The 23012-nt window shown below is 34.9% G+C and overlaps 1 protein-coding gene across 1 annotated transcript in view; it reads left to right on the top strand.

Annotated features, from left to right (window-relative positions):
• The window catches only part of LOC139130692 (fibropellin-1-like), a 32302-nt gene that overhangs the window by 4132 nt on the left and 5158 nt on the right, over nucleotides 1-23012 (top strand). The window contains exons 7-17 of the mRNA XM_070696442.1: nucleotides 28-181; nucleotides 411-1131; nucleotides 8348-8492; nucleotides 9308-9428; nucleotides 9791-9924; nucleotides 10478-10697; nucleotides 11535-11722; nucleotides 11914-12096; nucleotides 21076-21309; nucleotides 21638-21808; nucleotides 22453-22659. Of these exons, the coding sequence (XP_070552543.1) occupies nucleotides 28-181; nucleotides 411-1131; nucleotides 8348-8492; nucleotides 9308-9428; nucleotides 9791-9924; nucleotides 10478-10697; nucleotides 11535-11722; nucleotides 11914-12096; nucleotides 21076-21309; nucleotides 21638-21808; nucleotides 22453-22659 (2478 nt within the window). The remainder of the gene's footprint in view (nucleotides 1-27; nucleotides 182-410; nucleotides 1132-8347; nucleotides 8493-9307; nucleotides 9429-9790; nucleotides 9925-10477; nucleotides 10698-11534; nucleotides 11723-11913; nucleotides 12097-21075; nucleotides 21310-21637; nucleotides 21809-22452; nucleotides 22660-23012) is intronic.

The raw sequence follows: 23012 nt of genomic DNA, 5'->3' as shown, positions 1-23012 counted from the left end.
GTACCCATTTTTCGTTATGAAAATTAGGATTAGATTGTGGGATCAACACCAATGAATGTTTATCGCAACCATGTTTGAACGGAGGATACTGCGTTGATGGTGTCAACGAATATATCTGTGAATGTGTCACCGGTTTTGAAGGTAGAAAATGTGAAGTGGACATAGATGACTGCAGTCAAACGTAAGTGTGTGTCAATCATTCTGCTTCTTGGTAATTTTACAAAAGACCAGCTGTTTTCTCAGAATGGTGCGAGTTTGTGGGGGTTTTTTTTGCAAAGATCATTTTTGTATTCTTTCGAACGAAGTAACAGTAAACAATTTAATTGAGAGTGGTCAAAATGACAATACGATATCACATTATCAACTGTTTATCAACTGTCACGCTTAACATTGGTTTCAACCGTTTTAAGGTCATGTTTCAATGGTGGAACGTGTCACGATGGGATCAACAGTTACATCTGTACATGCGCGGAATATTATACCGGTATCCACTGTGAGACTCCCATCGACTTCTGTAGCAGCGGACCATGTCAGAATGGAGGTGTTTGTCAGAGTCAAATTGGGAGCTATCTATGTTCATGTGCATCTGGATTCGCTGGTCCTGTTTGTCAGATAAATACCAACGAGTGTGCTAGTAATCCATGTAGCAATGCATACAGTTGTACCGATGGTGTTGCTGATTATACATGTGACTGTGAGAGTGGCTGGACCGGTAAAAACTGTGACGAACCTTTCTCTGCCTGTTCGTCTTTGCCATGTCAGAATAATGGATACTGCTATGATATCTCGTCTTCCTACATCTGTCTTTGCAAAGTAGGATTCCAGGGTGATAACTGTGAAGTAGATATAGACGATTGTATCGGGCATAAATGTAAGAACGGTGCTACCTGCAGTGATGGCGTCAACGGGTATACTTGTCAGTGTCCGTATCTGTATAGAGGCAAATTTTGCCAAATTCAATCTGTAGACTATTGCTCACCGAATCCATGCAAGAATAACGGACAATGTCTCAACTCAGCAACTGACTACACTTGTAGCTGTTTGTCTGGATTCCAAGGTTTGGATTGTGAAATTGATGTCGACGATTGCATCAATAATAATTGTCAAAATGGTGCTACATGTGTTGACCTGGTAGGTTACTTTACTCTTCCATTGTCTGTTTCTAATTTCTTTCTTCGTGTTTATCTGTTTATTTGTTTATTTATTTTATTTATTTTTATTCTTGGTGAACCTTTTGAACGTTTATTCCTCATTCTGTTTCGGATTCACATTGTTTAGCTGTGCTTTATCTTGTACACTGTAACAGATAATGTGTAGCGTCAGGCACAACTCTGTTACACAAATCAACATCAACAAAGACGACACTGGGGTATAGAGTTGACTTCAGATTCTCAGACTCAGATCTCAGATACTTGACATACTTCACATTGAAAATTAAAATATCGGAACTCTCAAACTATCATGCGCAAGAATTGGTGACGTAACATCAAAAATGAAACATGTTGTGATAGAGAAAGGCATTGTGTAGATTTGAAATCAAACAAATGATAATTTCCATCCGTCAATCTGGAACTTACAAATTTCGACCACGGTCCCTTTTATGGAGGATCCATGATTTAACCGTGAAGTCCTAAGGTAAAATTTGATATGGTCTTTATATCACATATTTCACATTTCATGGCAGTTCATGACTTGTATAGATTGAATATAACTAATCTGTGTTATATCTGAGATCTTAGGTCTGAAAAGTCAACTCTATCACGACAGGTTTGTATACAGAAGTGTGTGAGCATTGTATCATGCGATCACAGGGCATTATCTGTATTAAACGGTACCTCTAGGAATTACACAGCTCAAATCTAATGATTCACTGTGTGAGACCCTGAGATTCAATACTGGACAAAACATTATCTTCACATCCATGATTTAGACGGATGTGTTATAGTCCGTGAGCTAGAGGGGGTCTACGTGCACCCCCCCACAGGATAACAAACCTGTATTTTTCAGAACCCTTGGGATCCCTAGAATACGAAATGGAATTTTAACAGAAAAAATATAGGGACACAATAGCTGTTATGGTCATGTTTTGAAGGGTACCGCAAAATCACGATTTTCCAAGCCAAATGCATTTTCGTCAAATCTGTAATCTTGTTAGTCATGTGCTGAGCTCATTTTTAACATAATCTCACTTGTTTGGTATCATTAGAACGGGAATTTATTCCTCTCTAAGATGACATATTGCACTATGCAATATCTTCTACAGTTTTTGTCAAATATAACCAAAACTTACCCCTTACCCCAAAATTTAACATTACAAATTACAGAAAATCTCAAATTCTACCAATTTTTTAGCTAGGCATAATAAAAAATGCAATGCTTTGTCTGAAATCTGTTTTATTTGATACAGGGACATGTCAGAAATATGAAATAGACTTTTAACAGAAAAAATATTGGGAATCTACAGCTGTAACAGTCATATTTTGAAGGGTACCGCAAAATCATAGTGTTGCAGATTTGCATGCATTTTTGTTAAAACTGTCTTCCTATTAGTTATCTGCTGAGCTTGTTTTTGAATATAACCTGGCTTGTTAGGTATCATTAGAAAGATAATTTACTAATCTTTAGAATGACATATTGTAACATGCAATATCTTCTCTAGTTTTCATGATATATAACCAAAACTTACCCCATACCCCAAAGTTTACATTGAAAATTGCAGTCATAGCTAAAACCAAATTCTACCATTTTTTTAGCTTGACACAAAAAATCTGGCCGTTTTTGCTATTAAATCTATTTTATTTGTTACAGGGACATGTCAGAAATATGAAATAGACTTTTAACAGAAAAAATATTGAGAATCTACATCTGTAACATCATATTTTGAAGGGTACCGCAAAATCATAGTGTTGCAGATTTGCATGCATTTTTGTTAAAACTGTCTTCCTATAAGTTATCTGCTGAGCTTGTTTTTGAATATAACCTGGCTTGTTAGGTATCATTAGAAAGATAATTTACTAATCTTTAGAATGATATATTGTAACATGCAATATCTTCTATAGTTTTCATGATATATAACCAAAACCTACCCCTTACCCCAAAGTTTACATTGAAAATTTCTGTCATAGCTAAAACCAAATTCAAGCAATTTTTTACGCAGACATAAAAAATTAGGCAATTTTTTGTATGAAATCTGTTTTATTTTGTACTTGGCCATATCAGAAATATGAAATGAACTTTTAACAGAAAAAATATTGGGATTCTATAGCTGTAACAGCTGTATTTTGAAGGGTACAGCAAAATCTCAGTATTCCTGATTCGCATGCGTTTTTGTTAAATCTGTCATCTTATAAGTCGTCTAATGAGCTTGTTATTGATTATAACCGGGTTTGTTTAGTATCATTGAAAAGGTAATTAAATAGTCTTTACAATGACATATTGTAACAGGCAATATCTTGTATAGTTTTCATGGAATATGACCAAAACGTACCCCATACCCCAAGGTTTATATTGAAAGTATTGTCATAGATAACATGATCAAATTCCGTGAATTTTTAGCTAGACATGATAAAAATAGCTCTGTTTCGGTATTAAATCTGTAGTATATGGTACTGGGTCATGTCAGAAATATGAAATAGACTTTTAACAGAAAAAATATTTGGACTGTATAGTTGTAACAGCCATATTTTGAAGGGAAATGCAAAATCACAGTACCGCAAACTGGCACCTTTTTTGTTAAATTCTTCTTCTTGTCAGTCATCTGCTGAACTTATTTTGTGACACAACCTGGCTTGTGAGGTATCATTAGTAGGGAAATTCATTCTTCTTTAAGATGACATATTGTAATATACAATGTCATTCATAGTTTTCCTGGAATATGGTCAAACTTTACCCCATACCCAAAAAGTTCAGATCGCAAATACAGCTTATCTAAATTCTACCATTTTTTGCTGCACATAATACAAAAGGCAATTCTTGTTTAAAATCTGATTTATTTGTTACAAAAGTATGTCACAAGTTTAAAATTAACTTTTAACGGGAAGATGATACAATTTAGTAGCCATTTGGATCATTTTTGGAGGGGGAACCCATATATTGCAAATGTATGTGTTTCGGCAAATTTGCCCTGATACCTGGGTACCCTTCCAAATATGATCCAAAAGGCTACAAATCATATTATGTTCCTGTTAAAAGTTAATTTCATATTTTTAACATACTTTATTAACAAAAATACATATTTCATACATTGCATACAAGCATTGCCTTTGGTATATAAAGTTAATAAATTGTAAAAAATGGTAGAGTTTCAGATTTGCAGTAATTTGCTGTGTAAACCTTGGGGTATGGGGTAAGCTTTGGTCCTATTTCATGAAACCTAAACAAGACATTGCATATTACAATATGCCATTTTAAAAACTAGTAAATTACCTTGCTATTGATACCTAACAAGCCAGGTTATGTCAACAATCAAGCTCAGCAGATGACTTTTAAGAAGACAGATTTAACAAAAAAGCAAGCGAGTTGGCAATACGGTGATTTTGCGAGACCCTTCAAAATATGACTGTTACAGTTGTAGAGTCCCAATATATTTTCTGTTAAAAGTCTATTTCATATTTCTGACATTCCCCCATACCAAATAAAAAGATTTCATATAAAGCATTGCCTTATTTGTTATGTCTAGCTAGAAAATTGGTAGAATTTGACGATAGCTACGAAAGTAATTTTCGATATAAACTTTGTGGTATGGGGTAAGTTTTCGTCATATGCCATGAAAACTATATAAGATATGGCATATAACAATATGTCATTTTAAAACGTAGTAAATTAGCTTTTCAATGGTACCAAATAAACATGGTTATGTGATAAAATAAGCGCAGCAGATGACCTACAATGGGACAAAGTTAACAAAACACATATGAGTCTGCACTGCTGTGATTTTGCAGTACTCAACAGAATATGCCTGTTACAGCCATAGAATCCCAATATTCTTTCTGTTTAAAGTCTATTTCATATTTCTTACATGTTCCTGTACCAAATAAAATAGATTTAATAGCAAAAACGGCCAGATTTTATATGTCTAGGTAAAAAAATGGTAGAATTTGGTTTTAGCTATGACTGCAATTTTCAATGTAAACTTTGGGTATGGGGTAAGTTTTGGTTATATATCATAAAAACAAGAGAAGATATTGCATGTTACAATATGTCATGCTAAAGATTAGTAAATTATCTTTCTAATGATACCTAACAAGCCAGATTATATTCAAAAACAAGCTCAGCAGATAACTTATAAGACGACAGTTTTAACAAAAATGTATGCAAATCTGCTACACTATGATTTTGCGGTACCCTTCAAAATATGACTGTTACAGATGTAGATTCTCAATATTTTTTCTGTTAAAAGTCTATTTCATAATTCTGACATGTCCCTGTACCAAATAAAATAGATTTAATAGCAAAAACGGCCAGATTTTTTGTGTCAAGCTAAAAAAATGGTAGAATTTGGTTTTAGCTATGACTGCAATTTTCAATGTAAACTTTGGGGTATGGGGTAAGTTTTGGTTATATATCATTAAAACTATAGAAGATATTGCATGTTATAATATGTCATTCTAAAGATTAGTAAATTATCTTTGTAATGATACCTAACAAGCCAGGTTATATTCAAAAACAAGCTCAGCAGATAACTTATAAGAAGACAGTTGTAACAAAAATGCATGCAAATCTGCTACACTATGATTTTGCGGTACCCTTCAAAATATGACTGTTACAGATGTAGATTCTCAATATTTTTGCTGTTAAAAGTCTATTTCATAATTCTGACATGTCCCTGTAACAAATAAAATAGATTTAATAGCAAAAGGGCCAGATTTTTGTGTCAAGCTAAAAAAATGGTAGAATTTGGTTTTAGCTATGACTGCAATTTTCAATGTAAACTTTGGGGTATGGGGTAAGTTTTGGTTATATATCATAAAAAAACTATAGAAGATATTGCATGTTATAATATGTCATTCTAAAGATTAGTAAATTATCTTTCTAGTGATACCTAACAAGCCACATTATATTCAAAAAAAAGCTCAGCAGATAACTTATAGGAAGACAGTTTTAACAAAAATGCATGCAAATCTGCAACACTATGATTTTGCGGTACCCTTCAAAATATGACTGTTACAGATGTAGATTCTCAATACTTTTTCTGTTAAAAGTCTATTTCATAATTCTGACATGTCCCTGTACCAAATAAAATAGATTTAATTGCAAAAACGGCCAGATTTTTTGTGTCAAGCTAAAAAAATGGTAGAATTTGGTTTTAGCTATGACTGCAATTTTCAATGTAAACTTTGGGGTATGGGGTAAGTTTTGGTTATATATCATGAAAACTATAGAAGATATTGCATGTTACAATATGTCATTCTAAAGATTAGTAAATTATCTTTCTAATGATACCTAACAAGCCAGGTTATATTCAAAAACAAGCTCAGCAGATAACTTATAAGAAGACAGTTTTAACAAAAATGCATGCAAATCTGCAACACTATGATTTTGCGGTACCCTTCAAAATATGACTGTTACAGCTGTAGATTCCCAATATTTTTCTGTTAAAAGTCTATTTCATATTTCTGACATGTCCCTGTATCAAATAAAACAGATTTCAGACAAAGCATTGCATTTTTTATTATGCCTAGCTAAAAAATTGGTAGAATTTGAGATTTTCTGTAATTTGTAATGTTAAACTTGGGGTAAGGGGTAAGTTTTTGGTTATATTTGACAAAAACTGTAGAAGATATTGCATATTGCAATATGTCATCTTAGAGAGGAATAAATTCCCTTTCTAATGATACCAAACAAGTGAGGTTATGTTAAAAAATGAGCTCAGCACATGACTTACAAGAAGACAGATTTGACGAAAATGCATTTGGCTTGGAAAATCGTGATTTTGCGGTACCCTTCAAAACATGACCATAACAGCTATTGTGTCCCTATATTTTTTCTGTTAAAATTCCATTTCTGCAGTAAGCCGCCGGCGTATTTTAAGCTTCTATAGACTATAGTCTATAGAAGCTATTGGGATGGGTATTCGTCCGGCGTCCGGCGTCAGTCTGTATGTATGTATGTATGTATGTCTGTATGTATGTATGTATGTATGTATGTATGTATGTATGTATGTATGTATGTATGTATGTATGTATGTATGTATGTATGTATGTATGTATGTATGTATGTATGTATGTATGTATGTATGTATGTATGTATGTATGTCCGTTTGTGAGGCGTCCGTCCACTCAAATATCTTGAGAACTGCAGTACTTACTGATTTGATATTTGTTGTGTGGATAAAATATGATTTTGAGAAACTATTTTTATTAATTTTTTGATATTGTTGAAAAATTGCAAATTAGTGCCCAAAAAAGGCGTTTTGGTAAAAATCTTCTTCTTCATAACCACTGGTCAGACAGCTTTGTTATTTGGTATACAGGTCCCTAAGGATAACCCAACTTAGATTTGTTAAAATTGTGATGAAATATGCAAATCTGTATTTTTACGGATTTTTTTTCCATTTTTGGTCAGGCCATCCTGAAATGAGCTATCAAAGATATCCACCTTCTTCATCAATACATGTGTCACAAAAGGTTATTCTCTACATAACACAGCAGAGCTCTGTCAACTGTTGAGTCGCTTGTTTTTTCAAAACCGCTGGTCAGACAGCTTTAATATTTAGTTTACAAGTCCCTAGGATGACCTTAGTGAGATAATTTCATACAGTCAGGAAATACTTAATTTTGTATCCATGTCTATAGTAGCTTCAGGGACTTTGGCCCTATGTTTTACTTTGCAAAGCGTATTTTTATATATGTCTCCAGGAACTATTCATTTTCAGTTCAGTATTTTATTTACAAGACTATCAGGTCCCACTCAAAACATAATTTGGCGATTAAAACCTTGACTGGTGAGACCTGCCGAAAGAGCGCATTATGGCAAAGAAGACAATATTATGGTTCGATCATAATTTCCCACAGATTTGTATTTTTTTCAAATTATACCAATCAACTTGTCTGTAAGTGGTAGCCGTTTAAAATTTAAAAAAATACTAAAATGACAGTATACCGTCATCTTCCAAGGGTGTTTTATGTCTGTGTTGGCTTCATTTGTAAAGGGGAAACAATTTTATGGCAGACTGAAATTGCATATGTCTCTTCGTGCTGTCTTTAGTGACATAATTCCCAAATAGTTTTACGTCTTGTGTTATTTTGGTTATCGAACTGTGATTTTTGTAACTGACCCACGCCGTGCTTGTGAATTAATCAATGCTTGTTGAAAGAAATATTTCAATGATCATGTTTTGTAATTTCAGATTAACCATTACAACTGTCGCTGCGTGGCAGGATATGTCGGCCAGTACTGCCACATCAACGTCAATGAGTGTGAATCCCTGCCATGCCAGAACGGAGCTACTTGTGAAGATCTCGTGAACGGATATTCCTGCGCATGCTCACCAGGTACAATATAATCGAACATCTTAAGAAAAACGCATTGAGAGATAGCAATAGCTAGATAAAACATCTTAACATGGCAAAACTAATTCGGATTTATTTATTTATTTATTTATTTGGAAATCCTACGGGATCAAGTCCATTTACAGGTTCCTCAAAAGCTCAAATCAAAACGGTTAAAAAAATCATTGAACAAGCCAGCACCAAACAAAAAGTATTTACAAAACTAAAATCAAGTGTAGACACACACAGACAAAAAAACAAAGCAAACAAATCAACAAGAACAGCAATTAAAATATAACATGTCTAATGTCAGACTTAAATGAATCATTGAAAATGTCACTATTATGTTACTGAACCAATTCACTATCACGTTGTAGTTCCTGACAACGTTGTTGTGCTTTCTGTCATTGTTGTTGTGGTTTATGCTATTTTTTCGATTATTGGTGTGGGAATAATTTTTGTGTTTGTGAGTTTTAGTTTTCTTGTCAAATTGTTTTTGTCGTCTAGCGTGATTGTGCATTTATTTTCTCTTGTGTGCAGGTTCACTCCTGGCCACTTTTTTAAATGTTTGTCATGTTTCATGCTGTTCTGCCTTGTATCAGTTTGCATGTTCATCTGAGGGCCCTGGGGACGATAAGCATCTTTACTGAAGCTTTCCAGGCTACCCTCGTTAAACAAGGTTTAATAAAAAAATAAAAATAAATAAAATTTGGTACCAGTAATGTGTCCATTATTATTTTGTCTGGTTCATTTGCTCCGCATGAAGGCCAATCCTCAAAGCACACATAATACGATATATCTATGCCATAATTCTCTAGGATTCAAGGGTACACACTGCCGTATCAACGTAGATGAGTGTACACCAAATCCATGTGAAAATGGAGCATCATGTATGGACGGAACCAATGATTTCACTTGCTTATGTGTAGCCGGGTATAGGTAACTATCCCTAATGTAATGTTAGATACTGTTTCATATCAGCCATTTCCAAACTATCGGACACAGCATTCAACATTACGAATATTTCGAATTTTAAATGAACAAAAATATGGAATTCCTTTGACTCTTAATGTTTAAAGCTTTATTGGATTAAATGACCACGTGAATCGAAGAAAAATGAAAGAGAATACATCCATGATCTTAATAATTAGTTAAAATCATTTGATGTAAAATGAATTTCTTAATTTTACATCAACATATATAACAAAATGGAACTTGGCCTTTCTGATAGTGAGCTGAAGCTGTATTAGCAATGAAACGTTTTATTTTAACTTTATACTTTTACTCTACCGTCTTTAAAGTGGCAAGACATGTGACGTAAACATAGATGAATGCTGGAGTACACCCTGTGTAAATGACGCGACGTGTATGGATGGTATCGATGAATATTCATGCGAATGTCCACCTGGGTATGCTGGAAGACACTGTGAAGAAGGTAAGACTTCCAATATGAAGTGATGTAAGTAAAATTGTTTCAACGAACACTGTGTCAATGTCATTAGTCAGTCCATGTTTTTGTGATAAATACGTAAACACCAGATACACTATCAACTGTCATCTAAACGATAATATATCAAGCGATGTATGCCAAAATCCCCTGTTATGCATGACACAATGTCGTCAAAGTGAATAAACTGTATTATGATATCAGGGGAAATCCGCTTCTCTTGTTCACAGATTATCTGAACGATATATTTCAGTGTGAACTTCCAATAAATTGTGATGTGATGTAACGGTGGTGTGATGTCCAAGGAAATTTAGAACTTGGATGAACAATTGTTGAATATCGATGAAAAATTTGCCAAACTCATCTAATTTTTGGACTTCAAAATGTTTGCAGATGATTAGTTTTTCACTGTAGCTATTTTTCTGGATCCAAAGTGCCGTATGACAACGACATTATGGTTTTTAGCGCTGTTGACGGGAGTCAAGATTTCAGATTTCAGATACTTGGGAGTTGAGAATGTCTTTATCTCATTTGTTTATAGTTATAGCGGCTGATTATGACTTCAAATTTGTCAATTCTACATTGACTGATCATGTGACAGCTGAAGTTACAAGTTTACAGCCAATCACGTCATTCACACTTGCATTCTGGATGCGAACGTCTGGTGGGGCATTCAACTTACAATTAGAATATCAATCGAATGGAACCTCTTCATTTCTGATGGCAGTTACCGAAAGTGGCATTGTCGTTGCTATAAATGGGTAAGTTACCGAAAATAGTATTGTTGCTGCCGTAAATGGGTAAGTTATTGTCACATTTGCAACGTATCAGCGACCTTTTACTTACCTCTATTTAATAGCCATCGCGCTGATGCGAAGAATAAGATACTGCTCAATTATTGTGACTGTCCTAAGTTGGTCTAGGAGTATAGGCCAGGCTAAAATATCGGAATAATTAAAAGCCAAACGAAGTGTTAGAAAAGCTGGATTACAGGGTTCAAGTGAGAAACACGTGACAAATAATATGATTGAACTGATCATGAGATCTACATTTATTATCACACAAATGAACTAAAAGAATAACATGTAAAGTTTATTTATTTATCTATTAATTAGTTAATTAATTAATTAATTAATTAATTAATTAATTTATTTATTTATTTATTGATTTATTTATTTATTTATTTATTTATTTTACTGGCATTTACAATGAACAGTCCATGGACTTGGAGGCAAATCATTTATGGAAAATGTAAATAAAAACTGAGCTAAAGCAGAGCCATTTCCACATAAAAAAAGTTATCTCAGACATACTACCAATAAAGTCAACGATTAACTGATACACTGCCGGTCCTTTAAACTGATAAAGATATTTCAAAGTTTCTTGTCGGACACAAAAATGTGATCACATTTAGGATCCTTGTAGTGTCCGAAAAAAGAAGTATATTACCGAGATAGGCCTAAGTCTATTGTGTGTATAATAAATGAAGTTTTCTACTCAGGTCAGCCCTAATTTCTCAGGAGTCGATAAATGAATAAATTATCAAAGTCCGCACCTGGTGAATACATTAGCAAATACATTTACTAATTTATTTCAAGGGATGGTTTTGTATCAACGCTGGTTCCGCCAGACAAAAGATGGCACCACCGTACAGTGACTTGGTTTGGCTTAACCGGAGAGCTGAAAATTAGCCTAGATGGTCAGCTTGGAGATTCTGCAGTAAATATGATGGCAGGCACCAGTCTACCTAACATTGGAATGCTGGTTATAAAGTCTGAGAACAGCGGTACGTTCCAAGTGATTGTAAACATATTTCATTCGTCATATTGTTTTATCAACTTGAAGATAAACATCTCAGATACATTAAAATAGGATATTTTGATAATGTTCTTCCGATATATGTTTTAAGTATGTGAACTTGCATAGCGTATCTTGTAATGAATACTGTACTATTTGGCAATTTCATCACTGTTTCAGCAAACAATCAGATTAAAGTGAGTTCTTTGAATATGTGGAGCACCGTCATCAGTAACGTCACCCTGGCTACCGTAGCTACAAGTTGTACACATCTGCATCTTGGCAATCTGCTCTCCTGGTCAAGTTTTATCGACAACGTCTTTGGAAATGGCATCATTCTGGAGTCGCCATCCTTATGTGACGGTAAGATTGTGAAATCTAAGTTCCAATCAACTTGTAAGTACACTCGGCCATGATGTGACAGACACTGAAGGTAATACTGCCACAGTCAACAACACGATGAAAGATATGTGTACTGTTATTTAGTCACAAAACCCAAAAACTATTACATATAGGCCAAAAAAATTGCGCTGTTCCGATTACATGGTTTCAAAAATAGGGTAGGTAGGTAGGGAATTTTTTTTTCAATTTTTTTTATTTCTCAATGTGCATTTTGTATGCGTTCAAACAAACTACCAGTGAACAATTTCCTCATGAAACGCACTCAAATTGAATACCAATATATTAAAATAAAATATCCATCAGTAGAATTGAAGTGTGTGGTTTATTAGACTGCCGAGGAAATTGATATGGCTGAATTACAATTCTTTGACAGGAAAGTGAACTGTTTATCCACAGGTAAGTCTGACTTGTAAGAACTGACACAACACAATATTTACTGTCATCATGCAGTGTTTCATCTAGGATACTATACCAGGGAGGATTGGTCCCCCTCTACTGTATTTTTGAGGGGAATTTTAAAATTTTTAGGGGGATTTAACTGAAACATTTAATGACATCTTATATGTAAGTTTTAATGTTGCAGTGATGTCACTTGTGATATACATACTTCAAGCCATAAATCACTTGCTTACACAATTCAAGCTGCTGGCTCAAGCTGCTGGCTTTCAAAAGTCAACAAATTTGGGTATCACTGTGTGAATGTATTGGGCTTCCAAGAGTGGCGGACGGCTCATTAATATTCATAAGCTTTAATATCCCTAAAAATTGTAGCATATTCCCTCATTCTTAAATATTCTGTATGTTTGTTTGCACATATTCTGTAAGTCTGCTTTCATAGGGCTTAATGTACATTCAAACATCAAAATTAACAACAGCCAACCATTCCCACTGTACCTTCAAGGGATTTTTTTCATTTTTTCACTGAGCTGTCTGTACTACACAAAGGAAGAAAAACATCTATTGTAGTTATAAAGAATGTTTTGTAGCTTCTGAAAAAAAATGTTCTTGTTTGTCACGTTTTTACTGTGCGTATATCATCCCTCACTACTGTACGGATCAACATTGCCCTTTGCAAACCAATGAGCTGTATTTTTCTCGTGACCAAGCTGGTCTTGTAGTCTTGTGCGCAGACTCAGTAGAGCTAAAACGAACAACTTAGAGGGTCAGATCCCTTGTTTTGAATTGAATGCGGAGTCGAGTTTTTCTCGATGTCAGATTTGCTCCAGTTGCTTTTTTTCAGTCATTTTAGAATGGGGAAAATAACAAACAGAAAGGTTGGTTGTCACCGACAGTTAATTTTAGGGTTTATTTGCCCCGAAAAATGAGTCAGTGTCTGTTCACTGAATTCAAAAACTGGGCCCATTGACACCACAGCTTGCTTCAATGCTTGTGCAGTCTGCACTGAACACGTTTCTGTGACAGTAAAGTCCAATTTTTCGTGTCAATTTTGCTATCAGAATTATTTTCAGAGTGTTATGGACATTCATATGATGCACAAAACTTCAGTTTGTCTCCTTTTCTCAATCGTACAGAGATGATGTGACACAGAAACCTTATCGGGCTAGGGCAATGAACTTTTGTGAACGTAACTCTCAACTGGCTGATAGGCTTTCATATGCAAAATCAGCAAACGGAAATTTATGCGTGGTATTGTTTCAACAGCATTTTATTGAAGTACGTAGTTCAAAAAGTATCAAAATCGAACTAAAATTGGTTTCATGCGTTTCACGTTTTTTCATATCATTATTTTACTTCCGGGTTTACGAAGCTCTAAAAAGTCTAGGGTCGGGGGGATAAAATTGGGGTAGGTCGGGTCATCGGAACAGCACATATTTTTTTTTTTTTTTTTTTTTGGCCTAATATTAGGGATTTTAGGTCACGTGACATCTGTGTTGAACGTACGCGTTCGATGCAGGTCTACTTTCGTGTTAATTCTTAAATAGAACAAATAATCACAGAAGATGAACTGTAGTGTTGAAGATTATTATTTTAACTTCATTTTGAAAATTTTCACTTTTGTACTAAGATAAATTGCAAAGCAGCACGGCTACAACGCGTACCGGCGATTTTGGCGTCCATTATGAGCGTTGTGCCGTGACCTCAAATGTCCCGCGAAGGAGATCGAACATATACCTCTTTGATAGGCTCTCCGCATGACTTATTCTGATCACATCACTATTTTTTAGGGTTGGTACAAAAGTAGAGATCATGGGCTTCATTTGAGGGGGCAAACGTTAAAATCGGCGGAGAAAAAGTCAATCTGTGATCAAACTTTGTGTTTCGTTTGTGTTTTTTTGAAAGAAAATCTTGATTTCCTTAAACGTTCGGCCCCAAAATTAATTTTATAATAAATATTAATTGTAATTCTGCAATATTACGACTCTGACGATGCGAAAAATGATGCTTAAGGCCTTTTTAGCGAGTATGGTTTCACCCCAACTTTACATACACATACACATACAAGTAATCGGCGCTTCGCCGCACGTTCTGTGTCAGGAGGTCTAAGGGACCGTCTCAGATTGTCGCAGAAGTTCAAGAAACGAAATTTCTTCGTTTAGATCAAAACCCCCTCCCCCCTCCCCCTAAACGAAACTTCAAAAGTGCGAAATGTTCATGTCTGCCTGAGAGTACAATGTTGCATTTTGCTATAGCTACTAAAGACGTATTCCCCTTGCCACATTACAAGATTTGAGTACTAACAGGGCATTTTACCGCATAAAAGTTTCATTTTATTTTACTTTCCCTTTTTGCATCTCTTGTGCTGTTCTTTGTCTTTGTGATCACGCAATTTGTACTTGGTAGGGGCGGTAAATAAGCAAAAACTTTGACAAGGGGGCCCAGGCATGTTTAATCATATTAAAAACGACTATGACCAGGTGCATAACAAGTGAGAATAAAGACATCTAGTGGTTAGAGCAGACGCTTATAAATAGCACATTTTTAAGGAAATGATACTTTTTGTCTTTGTATAATTTGATGAATGAAATGTTTAGGATCCAATGTTCCTATTCGGTAAATTGTGTTTGGGGCACAAACGAGAGGGAAACAGTTACAAATTTGTTGGCACGAGTGTGCAGTTTTTCTTTAATTTAAAATAAACACACGAAAACTTGTGATCACAAAATAACAGTGCGAAAGTGAAGTTCACTAATCGAATGGAGGTCAAACCCCCTCCCCCCTAAACGAATAAATTTCGCTTTTTGAACTTCTGCGACAATCTGAGACGGTCCCTAAGCGGAGTTCCGACGTTCACGATTTTGCAGCTAGATTTGTCTGATTTCTTATCAAACGCAAGGATCTAGAGATATATATTTCTATACTTTACCCTTTCAAACGTTATCTTGTTCGAAGTAGTTTGATTTCCGGGTGATATTTTTCGATAGACACTGAGAAGTTGTCAAGCCAGCACTGCACTGCAGTGTAGGCATACGCACGTGCACCACACTTTGCCGATACTATACTGAAATTTTAGTTTCGATCTTTAGTTCCCGAGAAGGGGACTATTTTGGTTCTCTCTGAAGAACAAGGCCATAGATTATTAATTTGTTCTTTCCTCATTGATGGTGTCCCGGACTTTGGAAAAGTTGGTTTTTATACTGGTTTGTATTTCGGACCGCTGACTTCGACATGTTCGAGGGTCTATGTTATTTCCGGGGCAGCTTAACTTTGCATCCAGTTTAATGCAGTTGTTCATTCTATAAATGCGTGTTGCTGTTTTACGGCATTGACAAAGGGTTGAGAACGAAGTTTTTTTGACTTTTTGGAAAAGTTCTTTGTAATTGTTTAACTTAAAATCTACATTAATCAGACATATTTCATAATCATTTAATAAAAGTTGTAATCACACAAAAAACTTTAAAAAATATTTCAAAGTTCAAATTAAAAAAAATCTTAAAAAATTATTTTGTAAATTTAAATCAAGTTCTAAAATGTCACAGGTATCATTTGATTGTTTACAGGTATTGTTGTTTATTTGTTTACCTTGTAAACATAAATCTAAATAACTTTTTTCATATATGCAAAGTAAATATGATGGAATATGATTATCATATTTCTGTTGATGTTCACAATACATAATGCATATAGTGATCAATGTCACAGGTATCATTTGATTTTTTACAGGTATTGTTTGTTTACCTTGTAAACAGCATTCTAAATAACCTTTTTCATTTATAAAAATTAAAAACCATTGAACATTTCATCAGCAATATCCACAAAAAATTTCATCAATTTTCAATAAGAAATGCTTGAGTTATTGCAAAAAGCACAAGAAATTGCAATTCTAGTTTCCTCAAACAATGTTCAAAATGGGGTCACCTGGTTGTTATGATAACTACAGGTGTCTACCATGGCATAATTTCTAAATAGGAAGAAGTTTTTTCAAATTCAACAGGACATATCTCTGCATGTACTGAACCGATTTTCATCAAACAAAATGCAATCAATTGGTCTTGAAGAGAGCTTTCTTTTGATATATAATTTATCATTATTGTAGCTGTCTATCAATTTCATGTAAAATCATTAGTAATATGATAAGAATGGAAATACTACAATAGGTATAAATTATTCTGAATATTCAGCGTAAATATGTTTTGCATATTGAGAACGTTAACTCACCTTACAATTTTGTGAAAAACGCAACTTTTGACCTTACATCACGTGACTGAAAGTTATTAGCACCTTCAGATCATAGGCCAGCATATCTAAACCACTGCAGTGGTTTGTTAGTCCCCACGGACACCGTCCGGGGGACTTATAGGTTTGGTCATGTCCGTGCGTGCGTCGTGCGTGCGTCCGTCCGTCCGTTCACGCAGATATCTCAGACATGCCCAGGTCAATTTCTTTCAAACTTTGCACAAGGATAGTACCCTACCCCATACAGATGCACGTCGATTTGTTTCACAATGCGATCAAATTTGGCCGTGTTAGAGGACTTTTTAGTTTTCACCTCCATAGACTCCCATGCATAAGGCAGTCTCCATAGACTCCCATGTATAAGGCAGTCCATAGACTCCCATGTATAAGGCAGTCCATAGACTCCCATGTATAAGGCCAAGAAAAATAAAAATATAGTTTCTCATCGTATTCATATTGCAAAAAGGATGCAGTGACAGTTTTTAGTCCCCATGGATGAAGTCCAGGGGCTTATAGATTGGGTCATGTCCGTCCATGAGTCCATCCGTGAGTCCATCCGTTCACGCAGATATCTCAGATATTTTGACAAAATGTCAAGTGACCTTGGTGACCTTTGACCTCAAATATATATATTTGTCCATAACTCAGTAACCACAAGTGCTACACCCTTCATATATGGTATGATGGGACAGCTTATGACGCCACATATTGTACCTCATTAATTATGCGCATATCTAATTTTGGGCGAGCCAATAGAGCTAGAGGTCTGATTTTTGGTATATAGGGATAACTTAGCAATACTATATTTTTTTCAAAATGTCATGTGACCTCGGTGACCTTTGACCTCAAATATACATATTTGTCCATAACTCAGTAACCACAAGTGCTACACCCTTCATGTATGGTATGATGGGACAGCTTATGACGCCACATATTGTACCTCATTAATTATGCGCATATCTAATTTTGAGCGAGCCAATAGAGCTAGAGGTCTGATTTTTGGTATATAGGGATAACTTAGCAATACTATTTTTTTGACAAAATGTCACGTGACCTCAGTGACCTTTGACTTCAAATATACATATTTGTCCATAACTCAGTAACCACAAGTGGTACACCCTTCATATATGGTATGATGGGAGACCTTATGATGCTTCATACTGTACCTCATTAATTATGCATATATCTAATTCTGAGCAAGCCCATAGAGCTGGATGTCTGATTTTTGGTATATAGGGATAACTATAGGATAGAAATTTTTTGACCAAATGTCATGTGACCTCGATGACCTTTGACCTGAAATATACGTTTATGTCGATAAATACGTAACCACAAGTGCTATGTCCTTTATATTTAGTAAGGTGGGAGACCTTATGACAACACACGCTTTACCTCATTAATTATGCACATATCTAATTCTGGGCAAACGAATAGAGCTAAAGGTCTGATTTTTGGCATAGGGATTAATTAGCAATAGAATTTTTTAGCTCTCATATATGCATATGTATATATGCAAATTGGAGGTATTCGTATAAGGTGGAAAAATGTCGTCTGTATGTATGTATGTATGTATGTATGTATGTATGTATGTATGTATGTATGTATGTATGTATGTATGTATGTATGTATGTATGTGTATGTCCGTCCACATCAAAAACTCCTAAACCGTAGCACCTACTGTCTTAGTTTTTTGGTGTACAGGTGCACCTAGGGGTGGAGATGTGAATTTGTTCAAATGAACATGTCAGTGTCAAAAATATGCAAATGAGGGAAAAAGGAAAAATCCTGCAAAAGGCTAAAACTCAGTTAGCATTGGTCAGATTTGGTTGAAAATTGGTATGCAGATTTCTTTAGGTATTCTAAATTATGTGTGCAAAACCTGGGATGAAATTTGCATGTTTGTATTTTTAGGGTATTTTTTCGTTTTTTAGTCAAAAACTCTTGTTCTCTGAAATCGCTCGTCTGATTGCTATGAAACTTAATATTCCTGTTTCTCAGGATGACCTTAGTCATGCTTGTACAAATTGTAATGATATTGTCATATTTGTAATTTTGGGGCAATTTTCCTAATTTTTGATAAAAAAAAATTATCCAAAAACTACTGATTTGATAGCTGTGATATTTGGTATACAGGTATCTAAGATTAATCTCAATATAATGTATTGAAGGTATGTTGAAACTGGCAAGTTTTTTTTTATTTTGGGGGCAATTTTTGCCTTTTTTGGTCAAAAATTTTTTCTCCTATAACTTCTGGTCTGGTAGCTTTGATATCTAGTGTACAGGTTCCTAGGGTTTATGTTAATTAGATATATTTAAAATTAGGATGAAATCTGCAATTTTGTATTTTGGGGGGCAATTTTTCTCATTTTTGGTCAAAAAATTTGTTTCTCAAAATTTACCGGTCTGATTGCTTTGATATTTAGTAAACCGGTTCTAATAGTTTTTGTTAATAAGATATTTGAAATTAAGTTGAAATCCGAAATTTTGAATTTTTGGGGCAACTTTGCGAAACTGTCAGTTTTACTGGGATATCTTTCATTTTGTATTTTTAAGATTTTTTTAATGTGATTTCGTAAGCATTTGATATGGTAAACTGTATTTGGTGTTGAAATGCGGTAAAAAAATCCTGGCAGATTTTGAAAAAATTCCAAACAAATGCCAATAAAAAATTCAGCCAGAGAAGGTTTGACAAAAAGAAAAGGTGGGAGAGTGGGGAAAAAAGAATTTACAATGGATCGGATAAAAAGATAATGTACCTCATCGATCTTCAAGACACCGTCCCTTATCAAATGGTCCACCCCACCATGCAGTGTATTTTAGTTTAAGATGTCAAGTTAGGTAAGGATTTGAAAGGAATAGTCAAGTTCACCACAGTTTAACTTTATCTCTTGTGTCATCATCCTTGTGTAATTGGTTAAGTTTGTAAGTTGTTCCAGATGTGAATGCACCAGCTGTTCTGAAAGAAACAATGTTTACTTTCCCTGTAGGATTTCTGAGTTGATGATTGTATGTTGAAATTTCTCCATGTATCTGGTGTATGGGCAAAGTGTAAACATTGGTTACATGTTATGTATTTCTGTCTATGTCAAATATTGTAATGAAAAATCAAGAACAGTTTACTGTTTGCTTGTAAAAGATAACATATTTGTCAATACATAAACTGCCTTGCAGATTGATTGTCTTAAAGATTATTACAGAAGTAGAAAAGGAAAAGAAACTAATCAAATTGCTGTAACATATTCACCCTCGGTGCCTGTAGGCCTATACTTAACTATTTTATCATTACATTCAGCCGTTTGTTATATCTTTATCACTCTCCATGGGCCAAGGCACGCTTAGGGTCAATGTCACCACTCTGTGCCAATCTGTGTATGTCAGTCTGTCTGTATATGTATGTCCATGTTTCATACAATTGTTGACTTGTTTTGATAACTGTATGGGAGCGAACAGTGATGTTGTCACTATTTTTTTCAAAATATCACGTGACCTTATGACCTTTAACCTTGATTATACATATATATGCATAACGCAGTAACCACAAGTTCTATACCCTCCAATTCTGATAAGATATTAGACCTTAAGATGTCACATCTTGTACCTCATTATTATGCGCATATGTATTTCTTGGCTGGCCAATACAGCCCGATTTAGAACCATAGCTTAGACATGCCTCATGTGTTTCATATTGGGAACAACGACATAGACCTATGTGCCCATAGATCTCAACATATACACTCCAGTGATACTTCTTAATGACCACATTTCCCTGCCCCATCAAGACTAATACTCCTATTACAAGTGGGGACTATGTCATTGTCAATGACTTGTTCGGTATGCATAGGGGTAATACGACCTTGCTTAATACACTTGATGTGCAAATGTAATAATAACCACAAAGACGTGTTTGGTATGAATGACAAGTTTATTAAATAGAAAATTCCCGAGAGAGTTCACCAATACTGACCAATGGCCTACCTTCCCCTCGGCATTGTATGAGTTATTTGTCTTTCCTGCCATACAGTGCCGTTTGTTTTATGGTATAAATAATTCTTTATCTTAAAGTAATTTTGAAGATGGTATTACACGCAAGGGACACATTTTTAGGTTTGTAGATTCTATACACAACTAAGATGACTAGGTTTGTACATACAATCCTTGCTCCTCTTTCCTGATAAAGCTTTTCGCTTTTTAAACGCAAAGACCTGATTTTACTTTGCCCCCCCCCCCATTTTACGATAATTATTACTTAATCATCGTTATCCGCAATGTTTCCCAGTAATCTTTATAACATGATTTGCTTTTTAGATAATGACGAATGCTCGAGTGATCCCTGTCAAAATGGTGGTTCTTGTAGTGATGACCTGAACACCTTCCATTGCGCATGCCTGGAGGAATACCAGGGTGTAACTTGCAGTGAACGCATTGATTTTTGTGAAGACAACTTGTGTCAGAATGGTGCCACATGTGTCATTGTGAATACAACGTACACATGTGATTGCAATGATGACTTCAAAGGGGAATTTTGTGATATCAAGATAGGCAAGTTAGATATTTTATTTTCTTTCTTTCTTTCTTTCTTTTTCTGGATTTCATTTTTTTCAGAGCCTATTCAAATTCTTGTATATATGCATACGCTAGAGCTCTATTGTAACTTACCGACGTGGATGTGTAACAACATAGGACAACATGAATCTGTTTAAACTTAACAGGAAATGTCGATTTTTTTCCCTTTTACAAATTGCAATCATATAGAAAATACTGCTTCGCTTCATCTTACAATTATTTTAAGTCGCAAAAGGTCAACTTACAGAAAGTAAGGTTACGAAATGCAAACTTTAGAATAAACATTATTGTTGTCTAATGTCAGTCAATGGTAGTTGGTCTGTGTGGAGTGATTGGTCAGAGTGTACTGCATCGTGTGATGGTGGCACTTACTTCAAAACAAGGACATGTGATGACCCACCGCCACTAAATGGTGGTTTAGATTGCCAAGGAGAAAGTAATGTGACAGAACCCTGCAACACAGAAGAATGTCCAGGTTAGTAAGTCTTTCGATGCTGAGGTATTCCATATCTGTTATTTTATTAGATTTAGTGTAACATAGCGAACCTGTAATGTTTGACTCTTACGTAAAATCGAAATTATGTAAAATTATTAAATCTCCTCGTTAATTACTGCATAGTCATGGAATGTGGACGCAAGCTAGATACTGCCTTATGGTAGAATGCACCTCGGTGACAGATACTTGCATTCTCAAACTTTTCCAATTATTTTCTAATCTATCACTTGTGAGGCTCATTCTCAAGCTCTTGGAGGAAGAAAAACTTTCACCGTTTTAGTTTTTGTTTTAAATGGAACATTTATTTTTCTCCCTAGAGTTAACACAGTCATGGCAGCCATTTTGAATCTCAAATATCTGTAAATCTGAAAGATAACTATTGAAAGATTCCTTTAGGAAAGTTTGAGCAAATTTCAAGTCCTTCACTTTCTAGGCGCATACTATACTTCAAAAATGGTAGATTTTTGAAATGATCTTATAATTTCACTGTGTTGATGAGTGGTTATCTTACAAATTACATTTCATAATGAAATGCCACACAAATATAATGACTGTGTGTGCATTTCACAAGATCAAGTAATAACTCCAATTGTCACATTTCTCATTTATGCATATTTTAACAGGTTGTATCAAGGTGAAAGCGCCAAAACACGGCTACATGGAATGCAATGAAACTGGAGAAGACGAGATCGAGTGTAGAATTGCTTGTAAAGATGGCTATGACTTTGCTGAACCTCCACTAGACAAGTATTTCTGTCGTCCCAGTACAAACTGGGCATGGAACCACGAGAATGAGAACAATCCGAAAGCCTACTTCCCATCTTGTAGTAGTGAGTTCTTTTTTCTGCAATTCCATTGGTGTTTGCTCATATTCTGTCAATTATCCATATCGAATTCGAGGTCATATTCAAAGCACTTCAATTTGGTCAGTATTTTTGATTGATCATAGTTAGGATAGAACTCATCAACTTTATAATGGTTTATATGTTTATTTTTCATACAATTAATCAATCTATAGTTTTCCGTACAATTGTTCAGACAAACCCAGTACTTTCATGTATGATTGTGGAGACAACTCAGGACTTTCACTTACAAGTGATTAGACGAACCCAGTACTTTCACGTACAATTGTGGAGACAAACAAAGTACTTTCACGTACAATTGTTTAGACAAAGCCAGTACT

Source organism: Ptychodera flava, chromosome 4 (assembly GCF_041260155.1).
Source record: "Ptychodera flava strain L36383 chromosome 4, AS_Pfla_20210202, whole genome shotgun sequence".
NCBI lineage: Eukaryota > Metazoa > Hemichordata > Enteropneusta > Ptychoderidae > Ptychodera > Ptychodera flava.
Note: the sequence above shows the minus strand (reverse complement) of the source record. Positions and strands in the feature narration are given on the sequence as shown.